General features: G+C 40.1%; 1 protein-coding gene across 2 annotated transcripts in view; it reads right to left on the reverse strand.

Annotated features, from left to right (window-relative positions):
- LOC148015391 (protein DETOXIFICATION 44, chloroplastic-like) overlaps positions 1-3,862 on the reverse strand; it is a 74,377-nt gene extending 70,515 nt beyond the window's left edge. The window contains exons 1-2 of one of the 2 annotated variants that reach the window (XM_087665797.1): positions 3,502-3,862; positions 3,257-3,399 (exon numbers count right to left, since the gene is read on the reverse strand). In XM_087665797.1, coding sequence (XP_087521923.1) covers positions 3,257-3,399; positions 3,502-3,842 — 484 coding nt within the window. In that variant the 5' untranslated portion in view covers positions 3,843-3,862. Of the gene's footprint in view, positions 1-294; positions 384-3,256; positions 3,400-3,501 lie in introns of those variants that run through there. The other variant, XM_087665798.1, reaches the window with a different exon arrangement.
- Between the last annotated feature and the right edge of the window lie 23,254 nt (positions 3,863-27,116).

Below are 27,116 nucleotides of genomic sequence, written 5' to 3' on the forward strand. Positions count from 1 at the left end.
GCCTTTTGTGAGCACTTCATAAAGCATGTATTTATAGATTTATTTATCTTCAAGCTCAAAAATAGTTCACTTTATAGATAGCATGCTTTTGCTTTCTTTTTGTTTGCGTTTGCCCAAATATAAAGTAAGGCGTTTAGGCGTCCAAAAGTCGGACTGTGTCCAAATACAATATCAAATAATAAAATAATTAACCGAACGCCTATACATATATAAGATAATAAATGTTTTGTCAAACATTAAATAAGCGCGCTTAAATAAATATTGGTGCCACGCCTTTAGTGATAAGGCACGCACCCATCAAAAATAGTAATTCTTCTAGGTATTTAGATTCACGCAATCACCCGGTGCTACCCAACGCCACCGCCGCTTGCTCTGCACATCAACTAAAGCATTCACAATTGTTAGAAAATAATTAAATAAAACCCAACAAAAGTGAATGCCTAGCAGTCTTCAACTACAAAATAATTAAATAGGTTGAAACTCTGTCCTAACCTTAATTTAATTCAAGTATGTATTTTACGAAATTGCCCACTGTGGAATCAACCATGTGCACATTAAATTAATATACGTCCGAAAATGACAAGCGTTCCCATCAACTTCTCGCACAAGGAATCCTCCTTGTGTACGAGTCCTGACAAATAAATAATTTTATAAAATCTACCGAAAAACCTCATGGAATCCACCGTAAAATATGCCTCCTAGCATCACATGTGATGGATCTCCTTCTATCCACATCCAAATAGGCGAAGATGTGCATAATCAAATAGTGTAGATCATGATGGTTGCCTCGTCAAGATTCAAGAGATAACTCATACGTATGGACTAAGCTCGCATCATCTGATGGCACTGCAAAGACAAGATGGACCTGTGGTCATATAGACCAGTCAAACACACCCTCTAGCATTAAAAACAATACTGTTTGTGATGGCTCACCAATGACAGTAAAGATCTGAGTCCTTCATGGTCCCCGATTTTGATTGCCACCACCCTACCCCACCCGTTGGGGGTTACTTGATTAAGAGGTCTTACCTTCGATCAATACTCATTGTCAATAGTATTAGCAATACCTATTTTCCTTTGGCGCATTCTATCACCTGATTTGAGAGTAAACTTTCCCTTGTGATTCACTTGATTCGTTTTGGTTTTGATTTTAAGTTTGAGTTTGAGTTTGAGTTTGATTTTGATTCTTGACTTTTCCTTACTGCCCCTTCCAAGAAGTGGTAACAAGAGCCCCCTCTAAAGAGTAAGTGGTCATGCAATGAATTTTGTCAAACAAATGAGCGTAACTAAATCGCTAACATTCAAATTCATAGAATGTAGCCATGGTGGAATGTGAAATCACTTGTTGAACAAAGTGAAAATATTTCTTTGGAAGCTTGTTCAAGAACAACGTGACTTCGTCGTTAAGGACTTAGAAGCCCCTATAGTGGAGAATTCAATGCATAATCGCCGATATTCAACCAAATTGAAGGTCATTCCACTTTATGATCTTGAATTCTTGCACTCATGGTCAAGATTTATACAACGGGTCTTATCCCAAACCACATAGCAATCAATCAAGTGTTCCCATGGCCCTGATGCAAGGCCACAATGCTGTAGCTGTGAAGGAAACTCTGGGAGTAATCCCAGCATCAACTTAATGATGGTTGATGTGCTTCTAGCTTTTCAAGAACAAACAACCTCGTATGGAACAAGGTGAGGATCTTGTTGGGGTTCCAATCCCTTTACAATGTTCCACAAGTTCTATGAATCTAAAACATGACTCATTAGGTTTGACTAAGTGGTGTGGTTAGACCCACAGAAACGAGTCTTATCCGTGAATGCATGCTTGGCTAACGAGGAAAAAGAACTATGAAGTGTCAAATAAGAGGGATAGAAGGAATAGAAAGGAGGTCAAAATGGCCAAAAGTTGCCCCTAGAGAAGGCACCCCACCTCTATAGCCCTACCCAACTGTAGGCTGAGACATTGGAACATAATCAGTAGGTCCACCAGGTATAGCCATTTGGGCGCACTACAACACTTGCGAAAGCTTAGGAGGTGTCCATGCAAAAAAACCCAATGTGTGTGAGATGAGGGTTCAGCCTCCCCCAACGGTGCATCTATACCACTCAGAAAAGTAGAGGTCCTAAAGGCTATGCCTATGTTTGAAGAAAACCCCAATATGATATGAGATGTCACTGATGGTGTGTGTGAAATAAAAAGGTGAAGAGTGTGAATGGAGAAGCCATGGAAGAAGTGGGTGGATTGGGTGGGAATTCTAATTGAGGTGATGATGTTGTGGATTTGCATTCATTAAATTGATCTTCTGAATTCGATCTTTGAGATTAAAATGTGGATGAAGATGGAAAAGAAGAATGAGATGTTTCATCAGCTTCATGCAGACCACTGTCCACAAAATCCAATGATGATCACCAGCAATTTGATGGGACACATCTACCCTTGTTCTGCCTATGGAGGAGCTTTGCAGTGTCAAATGCAAGTTTTGCATGGCCTGCACTGCACAGTGCTGTATTATTAAGTTTAGGTCCTTATAGAGTCTATGGCATGATTTCAAAAGTTCCTTGCATGCCTTTCAAATGTAAACAAGAGGAAGCAAACAATGCATATTCCCTTCAACTGGGATATGTGTCCATAATATATTTTCGCTTCAACTGAGGGGATTGTCAGTCACCCTTCAATAGTTGAGGTTTGCATTTGATCGACTCATTAAGGGGCAGATACATTACTGAATAAAGCACTTTATCAAGATTCCATTGATTAAAGCACATTGTCTCACACATTATCAGTTGTAGAAGCAGATGATTGATGTGACAAATGGCCATAACAACGGGACCTATTAGCTAACTGTCAGGAGCCACCAAAGAAGATATTCACGTTCAAGTTTCAATTGCACAATTTTCACCCTCAAAACATGACGTATATAAAATAACACATTCTGCTCCATAACTGTCTTGTATATTCCATGGCCCCTTTACAGTTGACGACACAGACATGTATCCTTGCTTAGTTTATACATGCTGCCAAAACTCTACAGGTTTCCTAAATGATTTAAAAAGCTCAACATAAACCAAGAGGCTATTGCATCTTTACAAGTACATAATGGCGGTTGAACAACAAATATCGCTGCCATGAAAATATATATGGTTAATGATCACTAATCACAGTACCAAACTGTGAAACAGTTAAAAGTACCAGTTTGCTTGTTTCACAGCGGCAGAGGGATATGTCATATTTCAAAAGATAGCAAGTGCACACCTAGTCTCCCGACATACGCCGTCTCCAATAATTGAGCTAGAGGCTCAATTGCCTGTGCTAAAACAGCAGGAAGAGCAAGGGTGGCGATTTCAGCAGCAAGGCCATCAATAAACAACGATCTGCTGGTACGCACGACCGCATCACTGGACGCCCCGTCATGAAAAGCAACGGACAATCACTATCAGGGTGGCATGTCACGGCTGGGAATGTTGCTGATAACATGAAGGCAAACTCCTGAGCCTTACCGACATCGACATGAGAAAGAATCTCCATATCCGGCGTCAGCTATCAGAGAATCAGTGCCTCCCTCGGCTTTGACGGCAATCCTGGCTGCTGGTGACAAATGACTGCCGGTGCGATGAGGAGCGAATGAGTGAGGTTTGCCGTTTGCGGCCTGCGAGCACAATTTCGCCTGGCGACGCGAACCGCTGAGGTGAATGTGATGCCGCCGCCATGCCGGAGAGGTGGATGGAGAAGGAGGAGATGTTGCGGAGCTTGTACGGATTTGAGGATTGCAAGGCGGAGCAATGGCGGACGCCATCAAAGAGAGGCGGTTGCGAGGCGAGGCTTCGGTAAAGCCATTCATGTTGTATAACGACTCCGAGAGGTGCTTCAGAAAACGACATTTTATTTTACCGTCCTCATAAAGGCCGGAATTTCAAACTACCTTGTTAGAACCTTTAAAAATTTAAGGATGTATTTTTAAAGTATGTTAAGAAGTTTTCACGCCTTTTTTAAAATATTGAGATTATATTAATATAGAAAAATGCACATCAGTCATTCAGGGATCTCTTTTAATCTTTGCTAAATAACCCTGGTCGAGGTTTTTAGATGTTCTCATTACAACACCCTAAGTAGGTCTATAGGCATGTGGAAGGAGAGAGAGTGACATACAATCTCGCAGCCCTGTGGACAAGTCCACAATATGATGGGACCCTTGCGTAGAAGGAGGGAGAAGGACACACTCGGGCATAGCTATTAGAGAGTAAATGTGCGTGCAAGGAGAGAGAAGTATCCTACAGCGAATCAACTACTGCCACTCAACGTCGACCACAACAAGCTCACCAAGTACCTCTATTTCACGAGGCGTTTGGTGAACTCCCACTTTGCACAAAAGCAAAGTTTGGTCATCCTAGTCACGTGCCTAAAACTTGGACTTTGACAACTAATGCAAATCGATTTGACTTGTGTGTGGCTTGGGTCTTAGTCGACACAACATAGCTTTTCAATAAACCTTCTTCGGTGCTTTAAAGACTCCTCTAAATATAAAGTCTTTTTCCTTAGACCTTTACAAGCTTTCAAAACCTCCTCTTTACAAGCCTCCAAATCGAGACGAGTGAACCTAGAAATTCTACCAAAAACAATGGCATTCCTCTACTTTCGTAGGCTTCTAATTACAATAACCCTAACTATATTGCAAATTTTTAGAGAGCCTTCATTAAGGAGGCGATCTACACCAAATAAAACGCTCGTCATGTTGAATCCTACATGAAAGCCTAATGCCTCGATCTATTCTCCTATTGTTCTCCAAAATTTCTTAGCCTCTTTGCAATCCCATTCCATGTGAGAAACAAATTCAACTTCTCTCTGGTATATAAGGCAGCGTAAGGAAATCTTCATGAATTTATGAATCTCTCTCTCATGGAGAATTTTTTGTTAAAACCTTTTGCAGCATCAAATTAAGACTTCCAAAGGATGTAGTCCATCGTACCCTTCTAAGTCTTGTCTTCCAAGTTCTCAACTTGGTTCTATGAAACCTCCTCTTCCAATATTAGCTTTAAATGGGTTCTATCAAAGGCAACACATGATAGAAGGCTCAACAGGTGGAATGATCTCTATAATGCTAGAGCCCTTAATGGGTGGAGCCTAGATGGCATCAACAAATGATACAAGCTTAGTGACAAGGAAACCGAGTGGTCACAACTCATTAGGCAAAAGAAAAAAGACACCTACCCTCTCTCTCTCTCTCTCTCTCTCTCTCTCTCTCTCTCTCTCTCTCTCTCTCTCTCTCTCTCTCTCTCTCTCTCTCTCTCTCTCTCTCTCTCTCTCTCTCTCTCTCTCTCTCTCTCTCTCTCTCTCTCTCTCTCTCTCTCTCTCTCTCTCTGATCATGCCAATGCGTCAGCATGCTCACATACTATCAAATGTAAGTATGCATTTGCATTGCACTCCCCCAAGCTACCCACTTCAAAAATTTGTAAAAAACATTATAACATTCTATATGTGTATGTGTGTCTAGATACTTCTATTCTCACTATTGATAGTCTATCTCATGGAAGAATTATTCTCTCTATTTATGCACAAACACATAGAGACTCTCCTAACCACTCAAATTTCAAGAGATTGTGAAATAAAATAGTAGGAGCACAATAGATAGAGGCCTTTCCACATGCCCTTCTCAAAACACATTATAGACTTAAAATGAAATGTTTAAGGTCATGCACCTTTGGCTGCACATCCACACTCTCCTTCAATACGCTACACATATTGCACATGCCATATGCAAATGCAAGTATCTCCCTCACACATAGAATTCACACATGTTATGTGGGCACTTGCATGAGAAACACAATGTGAACATTACCATGCCAATTACTTCCTATAGCAATAAATTTCTAGTGCATTCATTTAAATTACTTGGTGTGGTGATACAACCACCATGCCCCCCCCCCCCCCCCCTCTTGCACATGCATTTCAATTGTTGTGAGCATTAAGAAAGTTGCAAATGAAACTTTTTGTATAAAGTAAGCGTGAACAAAAGATAAAATGGCTTACTAAGGTTTATGTTCCAATTGCATCCTTGTTTTGCTAGGGAAGTTAGTTGACACCTAATCCACGTGTTGATCCATACAAAATATGCAGTGTGCTAATCCAGTTTTAGATGTAGCTATGAGTTGCATTAATGTGGCAAATGGATCTAACCACTTGCATTGACATGGCAATTCTTGCAAGTACTTTATCAAAACAAAGCTAAATACACATTCATATTCATAACTTAAATGCTTTCGTAATATAATATAATGTGAATGAGAAAGCCTTTATTCATGGATAACCATAGGGAAATACTTGTTACATTAATTTTTCCATGGTATGTTATACATCATTTTGCAATGATGAGATAGACAATTAGTAGTTAGAGGCTCAATCCCATAAGGGTGGTTTTGCTTGGATGTAGTTGTAAATTGTGGTCATTGGTTGGATACAGACTCAAAGTAAAGCACCAGGGTTGTAGATGCCCTCGCTAGTTTCTTTCTTGAGATAAGCATCTAAAGCACAATCAAGAGACTCTAGTCGACTCATCTTGAAGACTCTTGATGGAACTTGTATTCATGGTCTTAATGCCTAAGGACATCTCACAACCATGATCACCATTGGGCAAGTCTCTCCTCTTCTCCTTGGCACGACTTTCTCCCTGATCTCAAAGGTGGTGTTCCTCCTCATCAAGTTTCCAATAGTAGGTTGGCTTGTGAGCATATGAGAGGAGCAAGAGGTTCTCTCCATTGCTTGAGTGGGATAGAGAATAATCATGAAGCCTACTTCATAAAGCCTTGCCACACATTAGACATTGTGTTTCCTCTACTCACCAATTTGTTGCAAACCTAACAAATGTAAGGCTAACTTTTTGGAAAGTTTTCTAAATCAATATGATAGTATTTTGATCAACAGCAAAAGTAGATGAATATCATGCAAATTGTCAAAGTACAAAGAAGAAGACCATTGGATCTAGTTTTGTGGCATCAAACTAAGATAGCTACAAGCATGATAATCCATTGATGATAAGGCTCTATGCATGCAACAACACTTTGTCGATATTAATCCTGATGATCGTTGTAGCAGTACATTAACAATGGACATATTGGTGTTGAGAAACAATAGATGGATACTCACAAAGTTTTTGGGCATCAACTCGAGGAGAGCATCACATTTTATAGAGGCATCATCAAACTTCATCAATGACCACCTTTACCAAAACATTCTTGAATGCTCTAGAAGGGTTGCAGCCATTGAGAAGGTGGCTTTGCCAATTGAGGTGTTGAGGATGAACTCAACCCTATGCACCATTAGGCACATTATCACTCATATGAGCATCTACCATATCCAAACACCAATATCTCCATGCCATAAATCAATAAGTTGGTCCCCCCCCCACACACATAGATAGAGCCAGTGCACAGTGTGCTCATGAAAAATTTTGATTTAAATTTCTAAAATTTTGTATGATTTTCAAGTAGGAAAATTTGTATGATTGCCTAGTATGCTCGGACCTACAATGTCAATTTTATTTACTGGATCATGAAATTGTAAAATAAGTAGTACATATGAATCCATACATCACAAACCTTGGATATGAACACCCTAAATGCTCCCTTGTGAATATTTGGAGGTTAGAACTCAGACTATGAATGTGAGATCCTAGAGTGTGTTTTAAATGAGCATTGATTCAAATAAAGAGGAAACAATGGCACATGCAAGAATGTCAACCCTTTCTTCATGCTATCAACTTGATTGGTACTCATCCATAAAGATCAAGAAGGTGGAATAGTGTTGGTTATGAAACATAAACACAAGTCTAGAGGTAGAAATCTTTTGTTATTGAAGCAAAAGTTTGTAAAATGAACAAGATGCTTGATTCTCCAAATCAACTACCCAAAAGTTAATGTGTGAATGCATCTAATATATTGAAGTCTACTTAATGTTGGCCAGGAAACATAAACACGAGTCTAGTAGTGGTAAAAAACTTTTGGTATTGAAGCAAAAGTTTGGAAAATGCACAAGATGCTTGAGACAACTTCCAAAAAGTTGATGTATAAATGCAACAAACATGTTAAAGTTTACCTAGTATTGATTGTAAAATGTAAACAAAGGTCTTTCCAAGTCAACCACAAAAAAGTCGACGAGCAACTATAATAAATATGTTAAATAGCCACCTAAAACCATGAAATGAAAACCCATGGGAAAATCTCTTAGTTGTTTTAACCTCCTATATTGTTAGATTAGCAACATAATATGAAGGATCAAGAGGAAAACCCCTAGGATTATTTACAATAGAGCTTGTTATGTGGCAAACAAGAATCAATGAGCATTTGTCACTTTGGCAAGCAGGCTGTACTTGCTCTCATTAAAATGAGGATTATGACAAACCTTTTTGAATCTTCTCTTTCTAGAAAACCTTCTCCAACTTCCCAAATTTTGGCCCACAAAAAGTTAAATGATCTCTTTAATGTCTCTCTTTTTGGGTGCCACATTTGCATACACACAAAATGTCCAAGTGAACAAGAAAGTACATATATAGCTTAAAGCTTGTTACTTCTAGTGTTTGAGGTCTTTAAATGAGCATAACGTCATGAAAAATGGTACAAATATTGATATAAAAGCATTCGACATAAACTTTTTGAGGTAACGTAAATAAAAGTACATATATTTCATATTTGGACCCAAAATTTGTAAATTTAAAGATTTCAAACTTTCATTTTCAAACTTTGAACAATTTGGTCAAAAAACCTGCAATATGGTTTACATGAAACCTTGGTTTTCTTGTGAACAGTCATTTGTTCTTCCTTTTTCCTCCTTTGGCCTACAAAGCACATGATTAATCTTCCTTTTGCTAGACCCAAGTTATTTTAGATTTACAACATAAGGAGGGCCAATCAATTCATTTGATGACAACAAAGAGCGATCAATACAATGAAGGTTTAAAGTTTGAGGGTTGGTTTGGATCCAAACATATACACATACATGTGCATATATGCACATACATACATACATGCATACATACATACAATATTGTATGTGCGTTTATTGTATGTGCATGTATGTATGTATGTATGCATATTGCATGTGCGTATATTGTATGTGCATATACCCACATGTGTGTGTGTGCGTGCGTGCGCAAAAGAATACCAAAGCACCATAAACAAGAGCCCTCTCTCTCTCTCTCTCTCTCTCTCTCTCTCTCTCTCTCTCTCTCTCTCTCTCCCTCTCTCTCTCTCTCTCTTTCTCTCTCTTCCCCCCAATTCTTTTTCATCGGTTCTCCTTACCTTTGCCACATGTTTTATTCTCGTCTCCTATTATCAAACTTCTTGAATAGTCATGCCATGAGCAAAAGCTTCCTTGTTCTCCTCCATATCATCTCCCTCCCTTTCCTCCATCTCTCCTTGGAATAAAGGCTCATTTTAAGGTGAGATTAACCTTATTCACATGTTATGCCTAATTTAAGTTAAATATAACCTCACCATTGGGCACAATACCATTTATATGAGCATTTACCATATCGAAAGACCAATATGTCCATGCCCTAAATCAATTGATTGGTTTGGACCACACAAAGAGAGATGGAATTATGAAACTCGAAGAGGGCCTTAACTACACACATGTTGGTAGAGAGAGAGTGACCACGTGTGGTGTGTGCTCATGAAAAAAAATGTTTTAAATTTTGAATTTTCATACAATTGACATGTAGGAAAATTTTTAGGATTGCTGGGTTTGGTCGTTGGATCATGAAATTGTACAATAAGAAGTAGTATGGATGAATGCATACTTTATAAACCTTGGACATGAATATTTGAATGTAAGAATTCAGACTTCTAAAAGTTCCCTTGTGAATATTTGGAGGTTAGAACTAAGAGTATGAATGCAAAGCAAGATCCTAGAATGTGTTTTCAATGAGCATTGATTCAACCCATGAGGAAACAATGGTGCATGCAAGAATGTCCACCCTTTCTTCATGCAATCAACTTGACTAGTACCCATCCATAAAGGTGGATGTGAATTGAGGCAAAAAATGCAACGTCTATATAGTGTTATGCAACTTAAACACAAGTCTAGAGGTACACTTTTGGTGTTGAAGCAAAAGTTTGTAAAATGCACAAGATACTTGATTTTCCAAGTTAGTTTGCCAAAATTTTACATTTGAATGCATCTAACATGTTGAACTTTACTTAGTGTTGGTTATGAAACATAAACCCATGTGTGAGTCAATCAACTTATTTGACAACAACAATTATTAATACACTCAAGGTTTAAAGTTTGAGATGATGTATTTTGGTTGGTTTGGATCCAAACTTATATACACACACGTGTGTATGCACATACAATATACATATATAGATTTGAATGAATACTAGAGTAATAAGATGCATCCCTCTCTCTCTCTCTCTCTCCATTTCTTTTCCATTAGTTCTCCTTAAGCTTCACCACCTGTTGGATTTTCATCTCTTATTATCAAGCTCCTTGAATAGTCATGCCATGAGCAAAAGCTTCCTTGTTCTCCTTCATGTCCTCTCCTTCCCTCTTCTCCATGTCTCCTTACTCCCTCACTCCTCCCTCTCCACATCATCTCATTGCTAACATAAAAGATCCCTCCACAATGTCTTCGAAGTAGTGAACAAGACTTCCATTTGATAAATAGAAATGATAATGGCATTGGCACGCTCGACCATTTTTTCAGAAAGAGGCTAAAAACTAGTGGGTGGGTTGCCATATTTGTGGTGTGCATGAGATGTTTCAAAAAGAGTGAAGGAGAACTCAAGGTTGTGTTGCCACAATTGCCAACCAATTACAAGGGGGAAGGTCTATAGAGTAATAGAATGTATCCAATTGAACACATCAGGTCATAGTGATGTTTTAAGGCAAGAACATCAACAATTGGGGTAGCAAAACCTATTTGAAAGTATAATATTATTAGTTCTCAAGGATTTTTGTTATGATTCATCACCTTTTTATTGTAATAATGGCTCATTTCAAGGTGAGATTAAGCCTATTGGCATGCTATGCATATTTAAAGTTAAATATAATCCCTGCTCATTATCAAGTACAATACCATTCATATGAGTGTCTGCATTGTTCCTTCTTGCTTTGCTTTTGTGTTTTCTCTTTCTCTTTTACTTGTTTTTGGTAAAATTCATATGTATTGAGAGAGAGAGAGAGAGAGAGAGAGAGAGAGAGAGAGAGAGAGAGAGAGAGAGAGAGAGAGAGAGAGAGAGAGAGAGAGAGAGAGAGAGAGAGAGAGAGAGAGAGAGAGAGAGAGAGAGTGAGAGAGAGAGAGTTTGGCATGTGGCCACCACTGGAATTATGAAAATAGACAAGGCCCTTAACTATACATGTTGGTAGAGAGAGAGCAAGCATGTGTGGCATGTGCTCATGACAAAAATGTTTCAAATGTTTGAAATTGTGTACAATTGATAAGGAGGAGAAATTGTAGGAGCATTGCTAGGTAGCCTCGAACTTGTATGTCAAGTTTGGTGATTAAATTATGAAATTGTACAATAAGTAGTAGTATAGATGTATCCATACTTCATAAACCTTGGGTATGAATATTTGAAGCAAGAATTAATACTCCTAAAAGCTCCCTTGTGAATTATTTGGAGGTTAGAACTGAGAGTAATGAATGTAAAGTGAGATCTTGGGGTGTGTTTTAAATGAACATTGATTCAACCCGACAGGAGACAATGGCAAATGCAAGGATGTCGATCCTTTATTCATGCAATCAACTTGACAAGTGCTCATCCATAAAGGTGGAGACCATGGACGTGAATTGAGGCAACAAATGAAATGTTTAACTAGTGTTGGTTGGTTGTGAAACATAAACACAAGTCTAGATGTAGAAAACTTATGGTATTGAAGCATGTGTTTGTAAAATGCACGAGATGCTTGATTTTGCAAGTCAACTACGAAAAAGTTAATGTGTGAATGCATCTAACATGTTGAAGTTTCCTTAAAGTTGGCTGCGAAATAGAAACATGAGTCTAGTGGGTGGTAAAAGACTTTTGGTGTTGAAGCCAAAATTTGGAAAATGCACAAGATGCTCGACTTTTCAAGACAACTTCCATAAAGTTAACGTGTGAAATGAACAAATATATTAAAGTTCACCGAGTATTGGTTGTGAAATGTAAATAGAAGTTTAGATGCAGAAAACTTTTGGTACTTTTGGTTTAGATGTAGAAACTTTTGGTACTTTTTAAAATCCACAGGTTGCTCAATTTTCTAATTCAACCACCAAAAAGTTGATGGACAGCTATAACAAACATGTTAAATAGCCACCTAAAACTATGAAAGTGAAAACCTATGAGAGTCTCTCTTAGTTATTTTAACCTCATATATTGTTAGATTAGCAACACAATATGAAGAACCAAGAGGAAAACACCCTAGGATTATTTAGAAAGGAGCTTTTTATGTGGCAAGCGAGAGTCATTGAGCATTTTGTCATTTTTCCAAGCAAATTATATTTGCTCTCGCTAAAACTAAGATTATGATAAACCTTTTTGAATCTTCTCTTTCTACCTTCTTCAACATCGCCATTTTGGCCCACCAAAAGTTAAATGATCCCTTTCATATCTTTCTTCAATTTTGTTCGGTCTAGTGTGCTTTGCATGCCACATTTGATACATGTAAAATTCTCAAGTGAACAAGAAAGTACACTATAGAATTTAAAGCTTGCTACTTTAAACATGTCTAGTGTTAAAGGTCTTAAAATGAGCATTTCATAATCCAAAATGGTACAAATATTGATATAAAAACATTCTAAAACTTTTGGAGGTAAATTAAATTATTTCATATTTGCACCTAAAAATTTTGTAAATTTTTAGGGTTTTACTCCAAATACCTATATTTCATATCTCCACCCAAGAATTTTGTAAAATTTGATGTTTTAACTGTATTTTTCAAAATTTGAAAAATTTGGTCAAAGAAAGTGCAATGTGGTTTACATGAAACCTTAGTTTTTTTGTGAACATTGATTTATTCTTCCTTTTTCCTTCTTTGGCTACAAGTACACTATTAATCTTCCTTTTGTTGGATCCAAGTTGTTTTTCATTTACAATAGAAAGAGGACCAATCAATTGATTTGACAAGAAGAGGAACCAATACATTTAAGGTTTAAAGTCGGAGGTGAGGTATTTTGGTTGGTTTGGATCCAAACTTATACACACACATGTGCGTGCATGTGCGCGAGCACGCGCGCGCGCACACACACACACACACACGCACGCACGCACGCATGCACGCACACACTCATGCACACATGCATGCATGCATGCACACATGCACGCACACAAAGCACACAAAAGAATACTAAAGTACCATAAACAAGAGGTCTCTCTCTCCATTTCTTTTCCATTAGTTCTCATTGAGCTTTGCCACATGTTTAATTTTCATCTCCTATTATCAAGCTCCTTGAATAGTCATGCCATGAGCAAAAGCTTCATTGTTCTCCTTCATGTCTCCTTGCTCCCTCATCCTCCTCCCTCTCCACATTATCTCATTGCTAATGCAAAAGATCCCTCCAAAACATGTCCAAAGTGTAATATTCTTAGCTCTCAAGGATTTTTGTTATGTTTCAATAGCTTTTTTTGTACCTCCATTTGGACTTAATCCTACATTTATATCTTGATTATAGACAATATTCTCTTTTGTAAAAGACAATTCAACTTAGAAGCTTGATATGGCTTTTTGTGGTTGATGTTGGCTTTTTCGATAGATACACAATTATTCTAGGGATTAAATATATGGCTTTTGTCATTGATGTTGCCTCTTAGCCCTACAAAAAGACTTCATTTTGAAATATGGACCTTGAGAATAATAGGGCCTGGCATTTAGATGTTCAAGGATCATTGTAGTGATGAGACCACTGCATAAACACATAATCATTTGTTTTAACGTCTTATGTTTGTCAAAGCATTCTAGACTTAATCAATTTTGAAGATTGATGATGGAAGTAAAATAATGATGAAACCTTGAGAATTGGACATGCTTACTTCAATGACAATGATTTATTAGCTAGACAAAAGCCATAATTATGCCAAAAGGAAAAAACCTAATTTTCTCAAAAATTACTTATCCCATTTAATGAAAACCTTCCTCTGATTGAGGCCATAGAGTGGCTTATACATGTGATTTTGAGCTGCCTATGGAGAGAGATAGCCAAACTTCCAATCTAGTTGTTGCTTAAAGAAGATTCTTGAAATTTGCACAACTCCTCCTGCTCCTACACTTGCAAAGGAAGGCCTTGACCACCCCCTAAGCTTGAGGTCTCTCCATGGTTTCTTGAAGTGCAATGTCTTGATTGTGTGTTGGGACTTTTTTTTGCCTTCTTTCGCTCTTGACTTTGGGATAAATAGCTCCTACAATTATGGGTGTGTTGGATGCTAAGGAGAAAAACTCATGGGCATAAGCTTATCGGCTATGGTGGCTTGCCAGATAGATTGCATCGAGGATGTAGATATTTATCTAAACAATGAGTTATTCTTGAAGAGTCTATAGTCAAGGTTTTGTAGGCTTAAAGTTATGCACAATAGCTTGATGATTGGGTATGTTAAGGATTAGATATATCTTGAAGAGGACAAATATGTCCTTTGTAGCTTAGCTATGGAGAATGAGTTATTACTGGTATGACCTAGTGAGATGTTTGATGCTCATGTGAAGGAGAGAATGCTATAGGCTTTTATACCATGAAAAAAGAGTATGAGCAAGATGAATATCTTAGAGGTATGTGGATGCCATGAGAGAATGGCATCATGATAAACAATATACTCACTCAATCATTTTTTATCCAAGTGGTTGCCCTTAGGCCTTAGTTGGGCCTTAGTTGGATCAATTTGTTCTTTAACAAGGGTTAGTCCACATGCTTATCCCCTCATTGGGTTGATGCTAAAATTATAGGTCTTCTTCCACTACTAACATCAAGGGCTTATACAAAGTCATGTTCATGCTAAAACTCTTCTATACATTATATTTGTAGAAGAAATTGCTTGAAACTTATCATAAATTCCTATAAATCTAAAGATGAAGAGACAAGAAGACAAAATAATGAATCAAGTGTGCAAGGAACTTGTCCCAATGCATAGAGAAGAACCATTTAAGATTATCGTCCCTCTAAAAATGCATAGAGGAGAATCATTTAAGGCCATCATTCCTCTAGGTAATGCCTCTTGGAAACATGCCCCCAGGGTGGGATACCAATTATCCACAATTGATCATGAGATGCATAGCCAAAGATGTAGAAGAAAAACCAAGAGCAAGAGTTGACAATCAAAGTCTAGTCAATTGTCAAGTAATAGGAGCTCACTCAAGGCTATTATTTACTTATACCAATATAACCTAACAATCAGAACATGTGGTCTTTCTTATGGAGATTTGAGGATAAGGAAATATGGCACTTCATCTCATGGGATTTTGTTACTTCTCCCACCTCAAGTGGTGGGATTGGGCTTGAGAATTTAAAAGATAAAGCTAGGAGAATTATCTTTAGACTTCTACCTCACTTGGGTTCTAATGAACCACGTACATTTATAATTAGGTAGGTCATCGCCACAGAAAGGTTGCCATGTGGGTCTTAGGAGATGCTAAATTGGGAGGATAAGATTCTGGCCTCTAGGTACCAAGCTGTGAACTAAGGGATATGAAATGATTCCCATGCTAGTTGAATAATGGAGACTAGTCCTTCTTAAGCTAGAATGGAGAGCAAGTGATGATAGGTAGGCCAATGTATATTTGCTACAATGCATGTGGAAATTCCCCTATGCTTACAAGGACGAGACTCTACCATTAATAACATACCCCAAATTAGTTGTGAAAGTAGTTGAGAGAGGCATGATTTGATGTCTTGACATTTGGAAACCCAAAAGCATGGAAGTGATAACATTGTAAGGAATTTGTATAAAATTCCAATTGGGGAACAAAGAGGAAGAACTAGTCAATTCAATGTTATCAAGAAAGCATGATATGTGGCCGCTTGTGACTAGAATAGGCCCCAGAGACGTCTAGAGTTGCTTAGTTCACCACAAAGAAAACCCAGTGAAGTTGATGAAGAAGTGGAATGATTTCTATCTGCCCAAGAATGATATTGTAGGGAAAGTTAATAATAGTTGGAAGTCTTTTCCACATATCCCACTACATACATGGCTTAGTAGGCTAAAAGGAGTCTACCATGCTACTTTGAGTAGGCAACTAAATTTGTTTCTCTAGAGGGTTGTTGCAAAAGAAGCTACCAACAAGAGATAGAATAGGTGAAATCGGCAAGGTGAGCCCTACCTGTAGCAATTGTATGCTACATGTAGAAATTATTACTCATCTCTTTTGGCACTATAGGAATGCCATGATAATGTAGAAGGAGATGAAGGGATGGTTTAAAAGAGAAAGCCTAAATGAAAATATTAATATGAGAGGTGTCTTATTTGGAGATGCAAGGAAGATTGATGAGAAGAGACCATGAAAATTTGGCATATAGTTAGGGCCCTTGTTTTGAAGTCCATTTGGACCAATCAAAATCTTGTGTCGATGAAAAAGGAGAGGAAATTACCCTTAGCTAATGTATTTAGGGCTTCCAAGTCTTACATTTTGGTATTTTTGAAAGCTGTATGATCAAATACACATGTCTTTAAGGTCACCTTTAAGCTTTTATCTACCTAGTTTTGCGGGCTAAGTCCTTTTCATCCATCATGATGTACATATTACAATATGAATACATTACTCACTTATTAAAAAAATCATGTTTGACCCATATCACCATACATAGAGAGCTCTTAGTGTTCCTTCTTCTCATTTACATAATGCTACATAAAAAATATCAATTGCTATCTCTTGCATGCTATACTACTTTCCAGGGGGGTAGAACCTAATTATTATGGCTTCAAAACTTGATAGGCTTTAATCTAGACATGGTCATGTTGTTATTGATGAAGTGGAAGGCCCTTATTTCCAAGCCTATCAGATTACCTTAGAAGCCTCCAAAGGCTACTCTCATACCTCACATACATGAAGTACTTTTTGAAAAATGCATGAGAATTTTCTAATGTGGTGACGTCTTCTTTCCCCACTCATCACAACAAGCTTAGGAATGAGAAAATGGTCATTATAGACAATCCCATTGTTGTTAATGGGAGCTTGGACCCATAATGGTTTTGATTGACTTGTAAAGCATTTATCTGAGGCCATCAAACCCTTGCATGTGCATATACTCAAAGACATGTAACCAGAAACTAGAACAAGTAGTGAAAACATGTACTTCAAATGTGTGAGGTATCAAGCCTATCATATAGGCCACATCTAGGAAGGTGAGAGACTTTTGCATCATGATAGGCTTGTTTAACCTTTTAAAAAGGCCATTGATACTTCTTTTAGGCTGTGTTGGGCATTGATTTGATGGGGGGGCCTTACAATTAAAAGCCTTGATAGGCTTCAATGTAGACTATGTGACATCATATGAGTATAGATTGTAGTGTTGTCAACGATGATTGTTTTTTAAAAAATTAATGTGTTAAAATTAGATCGACCCCTCTTTCCCCCCTCGGCAAGTAGGATTGGTTTAAATAACATAAAGTGTATGGATATTGAGGGTTGAAATGACTTGTTTTTTTGGCTAATTTTTGTTGTTTTTGTGGACCGAATGGTTGGTTTTTGATAGATTTTGTATGATGATTAGTGGTTTGGAAGTGTTTGGGAGTGTTTTGGATAAGGTTAATTAGATATAAGAAGCTCACGATGTTTTTTAGTGGAGATATGATGTTTTGATATTTTCTATTGATCTTCTGATAGTGTCTGATTGGTTCTGATTGAGTCTATTGAGCTTCTGTGTTTTGCTTTGTTTTCTTCTATACGAGAGGTTGGAATAACGATCGATGGAGTTTGAGAGTGTTTGGAAGCTTATTGAATGATTCTTGATGGTTTTGAATGGTTCTAGCTGAGCTAACAGCTTTCTAATGACTTACTATTAACCCTCTATTGACAGTCTGTAGAGCCTCTGTCTTTGTTTTTGTATGCCTCTGTAAGTTATGTGGGATGAATACAAGTTCAAAATAGCTCAAAGAAGTGAAAGAAGTAGCTACTAAAGACTCAAGTAAAGACTGAAGTGACAGTGACACTGTTGAGATGCGAAAGGACACTGTAGTGGCTCTGGTGACCTTTCATAGTAGACATACCACTTGGAGGGGTATCCATGACCAAAGAGGGGTTATGGATGATTATTCTTGATTATTCCATTGTACTATTGAGAGAGAGCATGTATGAGAGAGGTAGAGAGTGAGAGATAGCTAAATCTATGCAAAATGACGTATCTATGAGTAAGAGATTGAGAGAGAAAGCTATGGAATCTTTAAAGAAGAATGCTATGTGATAACTTCCATTCAAATAGGTGTATTCTCTTGTATTTTTGTAGTCTCTTGATGAATTCTATGAAGAATATGAAGAGCATAATCGATTTTGTTCTAGAGCAGATGTGAGAGGAGTTCAAGAACCTAAGTTAGAACCTAAGTTAGTCCTCTAGTGAATGGCTGGAAGGATACGTCTCTAGAATGGAATCCATACTGAAGAGATAGACCAACCATCACTTGGATGAAGACATCTAGAAGGGAGTTTTCCTTAGAGGCTTTTAGCCAAAAGTTCGTAAGTTTGTGGAATTGAGAAGACTAATCAACTTGTAAGCTGCAGTGGAAGGTGCAAGATTGTATGATGAAGTTGAAGTAAGGTTGTCGATGATCTCAAGAAGAGAAGTCTTACCTCCTCCCATGCAAGGAATGGCATATCCACCAAATGCATCCCCATGGACAATTCCCTACCCCTATCCTTAGATACAAACAATGTCGCAGTACAGTGCACTGAATCCATAGTGGCTGTAGATGGCAGTATCTCAACAGTGGCCTCAAATAGTTCCCATGATGGCAACTCAACAAAAACAATGGAACCCTACCAATTGGAACCAACAACCCCTAGTCTCAACAAGAGCTCTAAATCAGAATCAGAACAAAGGACCCTCTGGATCAACCCAACCAGTCTTTGCAATGATTATAGAGGCTTTGCAAAACCCTATTGCAAGTACTCCATGAGGAGAAAACTTGAAGGATTACCTATCCAATTCAGTTGCAAGCAACAAGAAGAAGTTGATGGATGTGATTATAGAAGAGCTACAAACATTGAAGGTGAATACTGCCAACATATCCAATCCACGACAAGTGGAGGAGATGTGATGCAATCTAATACATGGTGTGGAAAGTGCCATCAAGCGGGATACCTAGCCATTGAATGTACCCGAAAACCAACCATCCCCTAGAGCCTTCTGTTTGTATTGTTTGAGGAAGAACCATACAGAAGATATCTGCTCTCTTAAAGGAGTTGCATGAACGAAGGAAGAAAGATGAAGAAACAAGATTCAACTCGTTGGAATCCAAGATGACCACCTAGGATATCGAACCAAAGCCTAGAAAGTTCAGTCCTAATTTTGGCCCAAGGAGGTTTCCCTCTCAGAGTTATAGAGGACGATAGTCTGGCAGTGGCCAGAGATTAGAAGTCGAGTATTACAAATGTGGAGAAAAGGGACACATCTCACCAAACTGTCCAAACCCTAGAAGGTCCATAGACTGTAAACCCTTATGTAATAAATGCAAAGGAGAAGGCCACATTGCAAAAGACTATCCTAGTCTGGCTCATATGAAAGCTATCCCTAGTATCCAACAGAAGACCCAAGAACCTACCTCCAACTTGGTGGAATTGAAAGTTGCAACAATAACGCATGCCAAGAAAAGAGAACCCACAGTTCCAAAAGAGAACATTCCCTTTGACAAAAAACGGTGAAGTTCAATCTTCCCAAGGAGAAACAGAACAATGTAGAGTAGAACAATGTAGTAAAGAGCATTGGGGACACCTAGAGTAGTGCTTTGATAGATGTTGAGAGTATGGGATCTCTCTCAACCCTGACAAATGCATCTTTGGAGTCTCTTTAGGAGTTCTTGACAACAGACCTTGCCAAGATCGACAAGATTGTAGCATTGATAATGCCAACTAACCTCAAATAGTTGAGGGGATTCCTTGGCCATGTGGGATATTACAGAAAGTTCATTGCACGCTTTGCGACAAAGGTAGCCCCCCTTACATAAGCTCCTTAGGAAATATGTAGAGTTTACATGGATTACTGATTGTGATGAAGCATTCAACACCCTGAAGCAATGTTTGATTGAAGCACCCATCTAGCAACCTCCTAATTGGACGAATAAATTCCATTCACATTGATGCGTCAGCCGAAGGCCTAGGTGTAGTCTTATGCAAAAAAGGCTCCTTAAAGTTAGACCAACCTATCTATTATGCAAGATGAAAAATAACCGATAGAGAACAAAACTATACAATGATGAAGCTCGAATGCCTAGTAATGGTGTTTGCCTTGGAGAAATTCCAAAACTACCTGCTCTGTCGACGCACTTCAAATTCTATGTGGATCATGAGGCCCTATCCTTCTTGATGAACAAAGTAGATGTGAAGGGACGAATGATAAGATAGCTCCTTCTATTTCAGGAGTTCGACTTTGAAGTGGTTACTAAACCTGATCACTCCCATGTCCTGGCTGATCATCCACCGCGAATCCCTCAAAGTGACGAAGAGAAGCGTGATGTTCCAAACCCTCCTTATGCTTCCCTTTTTTCTAGTCGAAACTATAACCCCATGGTATGCAGACATAGCCAACCTACTGGCTACTCAACAATATCCTCCTAGTATATCTAGCTGTGAGAAGAAGAAGCTTTTATTGGAGTTAGCCCCTTACACCTTGTTAGGTGGCGCAATGTACAAGGAAGGCAAGGATGAAGTGTTGCGAAGATGTATTGTAGGATATGAGATTGGAATAGTGTTGAAAGCATGCCACGAAGAGCCCTGTGGATGGCACTTGTAGGAGAAGTGACAACCAGCAAGACAAGGATGAAGTGTTGCAAATATGTGTTGTAGTGGAGATGAGATTGTAATAGTGTTGAAAGTATACCACGACGAGCCCTGTGGAGGTGACTTCGTGGGAGAAGTGACAGCCTAGAAAGTCCTTGCTCGCAGGATATTGGTGGCTAATCCTCCACAAGGATACCTTTGACTACTGCAAATGTTGTGATGCTTGTCAACGAATGAGAAATGGCGGATTTTGTACAACTCTATCAATTCTTCTGTAAATTTTTTGAGGAAGTGAGTACCTTTGTCACTTACTAGCTCTAGGGGACTGCTAAAATGGGTAATGGTATGCTCGTACAAGAACATGGCCATGTTTTTGCCATCATCCCACTTGAGAGCTTTGACTTTACACCACTTTGTCACATAGTTCGTATAGAACAAAATGTATCTGTTTTGCTTTCTTCCGATTGGCGAATCAATGAGGCCAATGAAATCAATTCCCCACTTTTCGAATGGCTTTAGGGGAAGAATGGGCTATAATGGCATGGCACTAGTTTTGGTATCCTCTAGAGCTTCCCTTGAATCTAAAGTTTCCATGGCCTCTTGAAACTTACATTTCATCAAGCTATCAATTTGTGACTCGTTTTGTTGATTATCAACAACATATCCCATACCATGGTCTCTTGAAGAGAATCTACAACGTCCCCTTCTTGAACTTGAGTAAAAATCTTGGATCTATTCACTATTTCTTTTAGACGATTCGCCCTACATGTTGATCTATTCAGTGATCATGAGAGAGTCCAACTCATTAAAATTTGAAAATGGCTTTCCGTACATATATAGAAGTGACAAATGATTTTCGGGCCTTCTCATTATTCACGCTACCTAAAGTAGATAAAACCAAGTTATCATCATTAGGCATTGTATCAATCATTGCCAAAGCATCTGCAATGCTCCTCACCTTCAAAACATACTCATTGATATATATTTTTCATTTTTTCAAAGTATTCAACTCTTACTTGAGTTGAATCTTCTGTGCCTTTGTATTTACTGAAAATATATTCTCAAAAATTGTCCAAGCTATATGTGAAGTTTCTGCATCTATGAAATGGCCCATTATAGTATTACCGACTAGAGATAGCCAATAGATCACCTTTTTATCCATTGCATTCCATTCTTTCTATTTGTTAATTCATCTTCAATTAGAGGGCTACTTAGCTGTGGCTCGTTTTTTTCACTTGAAATGAACTCGTAAAGGCCTTTTCCAATAAGGAAGTTTGTCAAATGGAAGTTTCATGATGGGCTGTTGTTCTTATCCAGCTTGTCAATGATGAGGTTTCCACATTTCTATGATATTGTCACAAAATTGATATAAAATAGCAAGCAAGTCTTCTCTAACCTTTCACAACAAGTGCACAACAATACAACAAGTAGCATTTTTCATTGATTGCATAATAGTACATGTAATCTGAAACCTATTTGTAGATAAAAGAGCTATTTTCTTCCTAGCAAACACCTCAGAACTTACAGATTTGAAATCTACAACTTGTGGATTCACTTTTGGTCAACACAATTGAAATCTAAGTATACCATTAAATTACTATTCACAACCTTGTAGGTCTCGAACAAGGCCCGAAATACCAATCTTATAGCAATCTAATATTTTTGCTCGGCCTTGCTTTTAATACCTCCATAAGCACTATCCAAGAGAAAAAGTGAAAGAATGTGAGAGATTCTTACCCATTGTTTGCTCGCTCGAATCCTTGCTTCTTCTCCTTTACTTCAACCTTCAAAACTAGCCTCTCTTAGTGGTGCCGCTCTGATACCATGCCATGAATCACGTAGTGGGGGGACTTGCTTGAGCTGCTACGCCAAATACATACCATACATACAAGAGGAAGCTCACTTAAGAACACAAGAATAGAGATGGAGGACAAAAAGTTTTCTTGCTGGTTTTTTCTTCTTCTTCCACACACAATACAATGTACACAAAGTATAGATAAGATATAACATAAAGCACAATGGCCTACTAAGTCAAACAATGTTACCGTGTTTTTGACCACGTTACCGCAGCACAGAGGAGCGGAAATTGGGAAGAAGGAAAAAGAGCAAAAAAGGCACCTTGATTGGCAACCAATCCCTGAAAAATTCAAATATTCGGACACGACCCTCAAGAGGCTTCGATGTTGGGCCACGGCAATAAAAGAGGAAAAGGCGCACCATTAAAATATGGGAGCGCCCCCAAATCTGTGTAAAAGAGTGCCATGCTCGCTCCTGTGCAAAGTGTATGCATTAGTGGGAATAGGGTAAATTAGAATGGTGGGAAATGGGAAAGAGGGCCTAGGCTACGGCCGGCCATGTAAAAGAGGAAAAGGGGATGACCGCCCGAAAGGGATTTAGGGTTTTGTATATAAAGTTGAAAAATGAATGAGAAGCTCATTCTTTGGTGTGTGGCAAAAGGAGTCCTCTTCTTCTTCTCTTCTTCTCTCCTTCTTGCTTGTGTGTGCTCTTGAGAGAGGGAGTGTGAGAGTGTGAGGGAGTGAGTGTGTGTGAGGGTGAGGGATCAAGAGGGTGAAGCTCTTCACCATCTCCTCTCCTCTTCTTCTCTTCTCTTCCCTTCTCTTCTCTTGCACGCACGGCTATGGAGGATGGAGCTTGGAGATGGAGGAGGCTTGAGGATGCTTGCGCTAGCATCTAGGATCGTGGAGCTATCGGAGTGCAAGAGAGAGGAGGGTACTCAATCGAGCATCAAGGTAAGCTCACTACACTCGTAGGATCGACGACGCGTCGGCTAGGTGAGAGATAGCCATTAGAGCTCCTTGAAACGCTTGAAAGAATAAGCGATCCGAGGGTCTTGGCGGTTGAGCGAAAGCTCCCACATTTTTGGTTCCATTGCCGGGACCAACGGATTCAAGCTTGAGCATTTGCGTGCCTCAAATCGAGCATCGAAGTAGGGTATTCATCCCAAAAACGGAGCTTGAGATAGGTAGGAAGTTGGGTGCTTTTAATCTTCGGAACAAGTAAGTATTTTGGATATTTTGGTTGTTTGATGATTGGAAAGCATGGAGAATCTATTCCAAATTTTTGCCTTCGATTTTTGTTGCATTTAGCGTAGGTTAGAGCTAGGCGATTGAACCGGAAAAGGGTAGGGTTCACTGTTTCAAAACAGGGGAAAAACAGGGAAAAAGTCATGCAAATGCGCAAAATGCTAGCTAGTGAGGACTAAGATCGACAAGAGAGGGATCAGGGGTGTGAACACCACAGCTGGGAGGGCATATAAGAACCGAGAGGCCAAAAGAGAACTCATTTATTCCATTTCAGTGTGAGAGAAAGAGAGAGAGAGAGCTAGAAAGCCCCAAGCCGTGTGATTCGATCGCAGCACCAATGCACTCACCGATCCATTCAGGTATATGAATCCCTCCCTCAAACCCCCTAGATGGTATCTGGAGGTTTGTGCTTGTAATGGTTGAGTAAATCATAAGAACCAGGCAAGATCGGCATCGCGCTATTTTCGTCGCGCCGTTTTCGGCCTGTCCGAGCTATTGCTTCTGGGCCGAGGCCCAGAATCGGCCTTCAGTCCCTTGCCATTCGGCCACTCGGTCGGAACCCTCCGAGTCAACCCGTCCGAGAGACCCTCCTCGGACCGTCCGAGCTAGAACTTTGTGACCACGTGGCCCATTCGGCCTTGTGCCATTCGGCCCGTCTGAGCGACCCATCCAAATTCCAAAATCGGAACTCGGCCACACCCAGGATTCAACCCTCAGCCAATTGCGGTTCGACCTGTCCAAATCTGTCAAACCGGCCATTCGGCCCGTCCGAGTAAAAATCATCCAAGCCAGATTTGGAGATTCGTCCCTTGACCCCATGCCATTCGGCCCGTCCGAGTGACCCACTCAGACCCTGCAATTCAGACCACTTGGTCTGAATGTAGCTTTTTGTCAAAGTTGTCAGAAATTTGACCCGACCAGCAAACACGCATTAGCACAACTTGTCGAAACCCATCGGGCGTTCAGAACTTGATTCTGGCACCCGGGATAAGAGAAATTGTAGTACACAGCCGCTTAGCGGTGGGCGATAGACAGTTGAGGGATCCACGGACTAGAATGCAAGCCGCTGAACCAGGAAGACCTGATCGATCAGAAGTGAACAAGGAAACAAACAAGTAACCCTAAACCCTGACTACACGGCCGAAAAATGGACCTACAAGCCTATCAGGCTAGAAACGAGCGAGAGTGAGTGGGGCACCGAGGAATTGCTTGCTACACTCACATTGAATTTTACACTTGAAGTACACTTAAGGAAATTGAAAGCCTGATTGGGCACAAGTGCACGAGGAACAACACACTCACCGAGTGGCGATGAATTAAGAATTGTATTCAGTAATTAAGGGAACTCACTCAGATAAATCGCTCAAGGAACCCACCGATAGGAGAGGACCCAGGACATAGATGGACACGCAAAGCGTAGAAGAGAACCAAGCGAGGAGCGCCAACGACAAGGACCTATCACGACTAGTTAACCTGATCGACAACGCAGCGAGGCGCAAGAATTCGACCATGACAGAGGAAGGCTCAGACCATCGGTTTACCAAGGAGCTCGATGTGAGCGCATTCCCAAATGCTATACATCAGATGGTGAGCAGTTACGATGCGCATGCCCGATACGAGCACTGTGGCAGAACAACAGATGTAATCATTGCAGACCTAGAGGAGGAGAGAAGGCTAGCCCGCAAGGCATAGCCGAGTATAATAGGGATCAACAAGCCAGGAGCCTAAGGCAAAGCATGGAGCTACATGAGGTGCAGCGAGTGCTAAACTTGGTTGGCCGGAACCGAATGGACCAGGAAAGAGCACTAGAGGGAGATCTGATGCTGAGTGAGCTCCTCATGAAATGGCTGCTCAATAACACCGTAGTAGAGCAGAGTGCCACTGCACTAGCGACGTCGCTGCTTGCAGGGTTAGGGGCAAACCAGGGCTCAAAGAGCCAGGCCAAAATACCGATTGTTGCCAAGCAACTCGACAAGTACTAGCCACATGATGATCCGTACAGCTTTGTCGAGCAGTTTGAGCAAGTCTGCGAAGCCAATGGCCTGAACGACCAGACTCAACGTTCGCAAGCATTCGGACTTTGCTTAAGCGATTAGGGTAGGACGTGGTATATAAGCCTGGATGCCATAGAATGAGCCAACTTCAACAACCTCAAGGATCTCTTCGTCAAGAGGTTTGCCGAACCCGGATACTCCGACAACCTGCTAGTACGCTTAATGAACATCAAACATAAGGAGAAGGAGGGCATCCGCGACTATGTGACCCATGTGAGGAGCCTCTTTAGAAGAATCCCCTTAGGCGAGCGACTAGTTGACAGGGCAGTATCAATTGTATTCATCAGCGGAATTCGAGATGAGGAGTTATATAAGGCACTGGTAGGCAACTCAAGCTTGCAGCGAGACGTGGTGGCTAGGGTTTTTGAGGAAGCCATCAGAGTCGATGACTAGCTGAAAGAGCGGAGCTCTAGGAGCTCAAATCTAGAAGAAACCAACCCGCGGAGTTTAGAGAGAATGCCAGCCTCTAGTGAGCGATTGAACCCATCACCCCAAGATAAGGGGAAAGCCACCGAGACAGACCAAGGCCTGGCAGAGGTCAAGATGGAATTAGCCAAGATACAGGACATGCTGAGACGACCAATGCGCCCGCACATCCAGTGCGTGTACTGTGGAGGAAAACACTTGCCGGCCGAGTGTCAAGACCCTAGGTCAAGACCTTGCGCCAACTGCGGGAGGTTCGGCCGCGATGCTACACAATGCAGACTACCAAGAAGGTTTCCATACTCACAACCCTACGGCCAGCCTTATCTAGCTAACAGGCCGTAGCCATTCTTCGGAAGGGAAGCCCCATTGGTTCTACCTTCACCTAACAATGTGAAACCCGCCGTCCCTAGAATGGACATAAATCCCACCGGCATTCCTAGACCGCCTGGTCCTTATGTGACCCACCCACCAAGCGACGCTCCAGTTCATTACGTGGAGGAGCCAAATGATGAAGAGACCTACATATACCCTTACATCTTGCATGATGACAAGGGTAATGCGGTCCTCATGGATTATTGACCTGTGTTGGTGATGGCGTTGGGAAGAGGACGGGGTAGAGGCCTAGGAGGGCAGCCACAAGATCCAGTCACTTGTTGGACTTGCGGACACCCCGGTCATGTCTCATCACGCTGCCTTGAAAGAGA

The sequence above is a fragment of the Lygodium microphyllum genome, chromosome 24, assembly GCF_053477565.2.
Source record: "Lygodium microphyllum isolate KBCC chromosome 24, Lygodium_microphyllum_v1.1.10, whole genome shotgun sequence".
Classification (NCBI taxonomy): domain Eukaryota; kingdom Viridiplantae; phylum Streptophyta; class Polypodiopsida; order Schizaeales; family Lygodiaceae; genus Lygodium; species Lygodium microphyllum.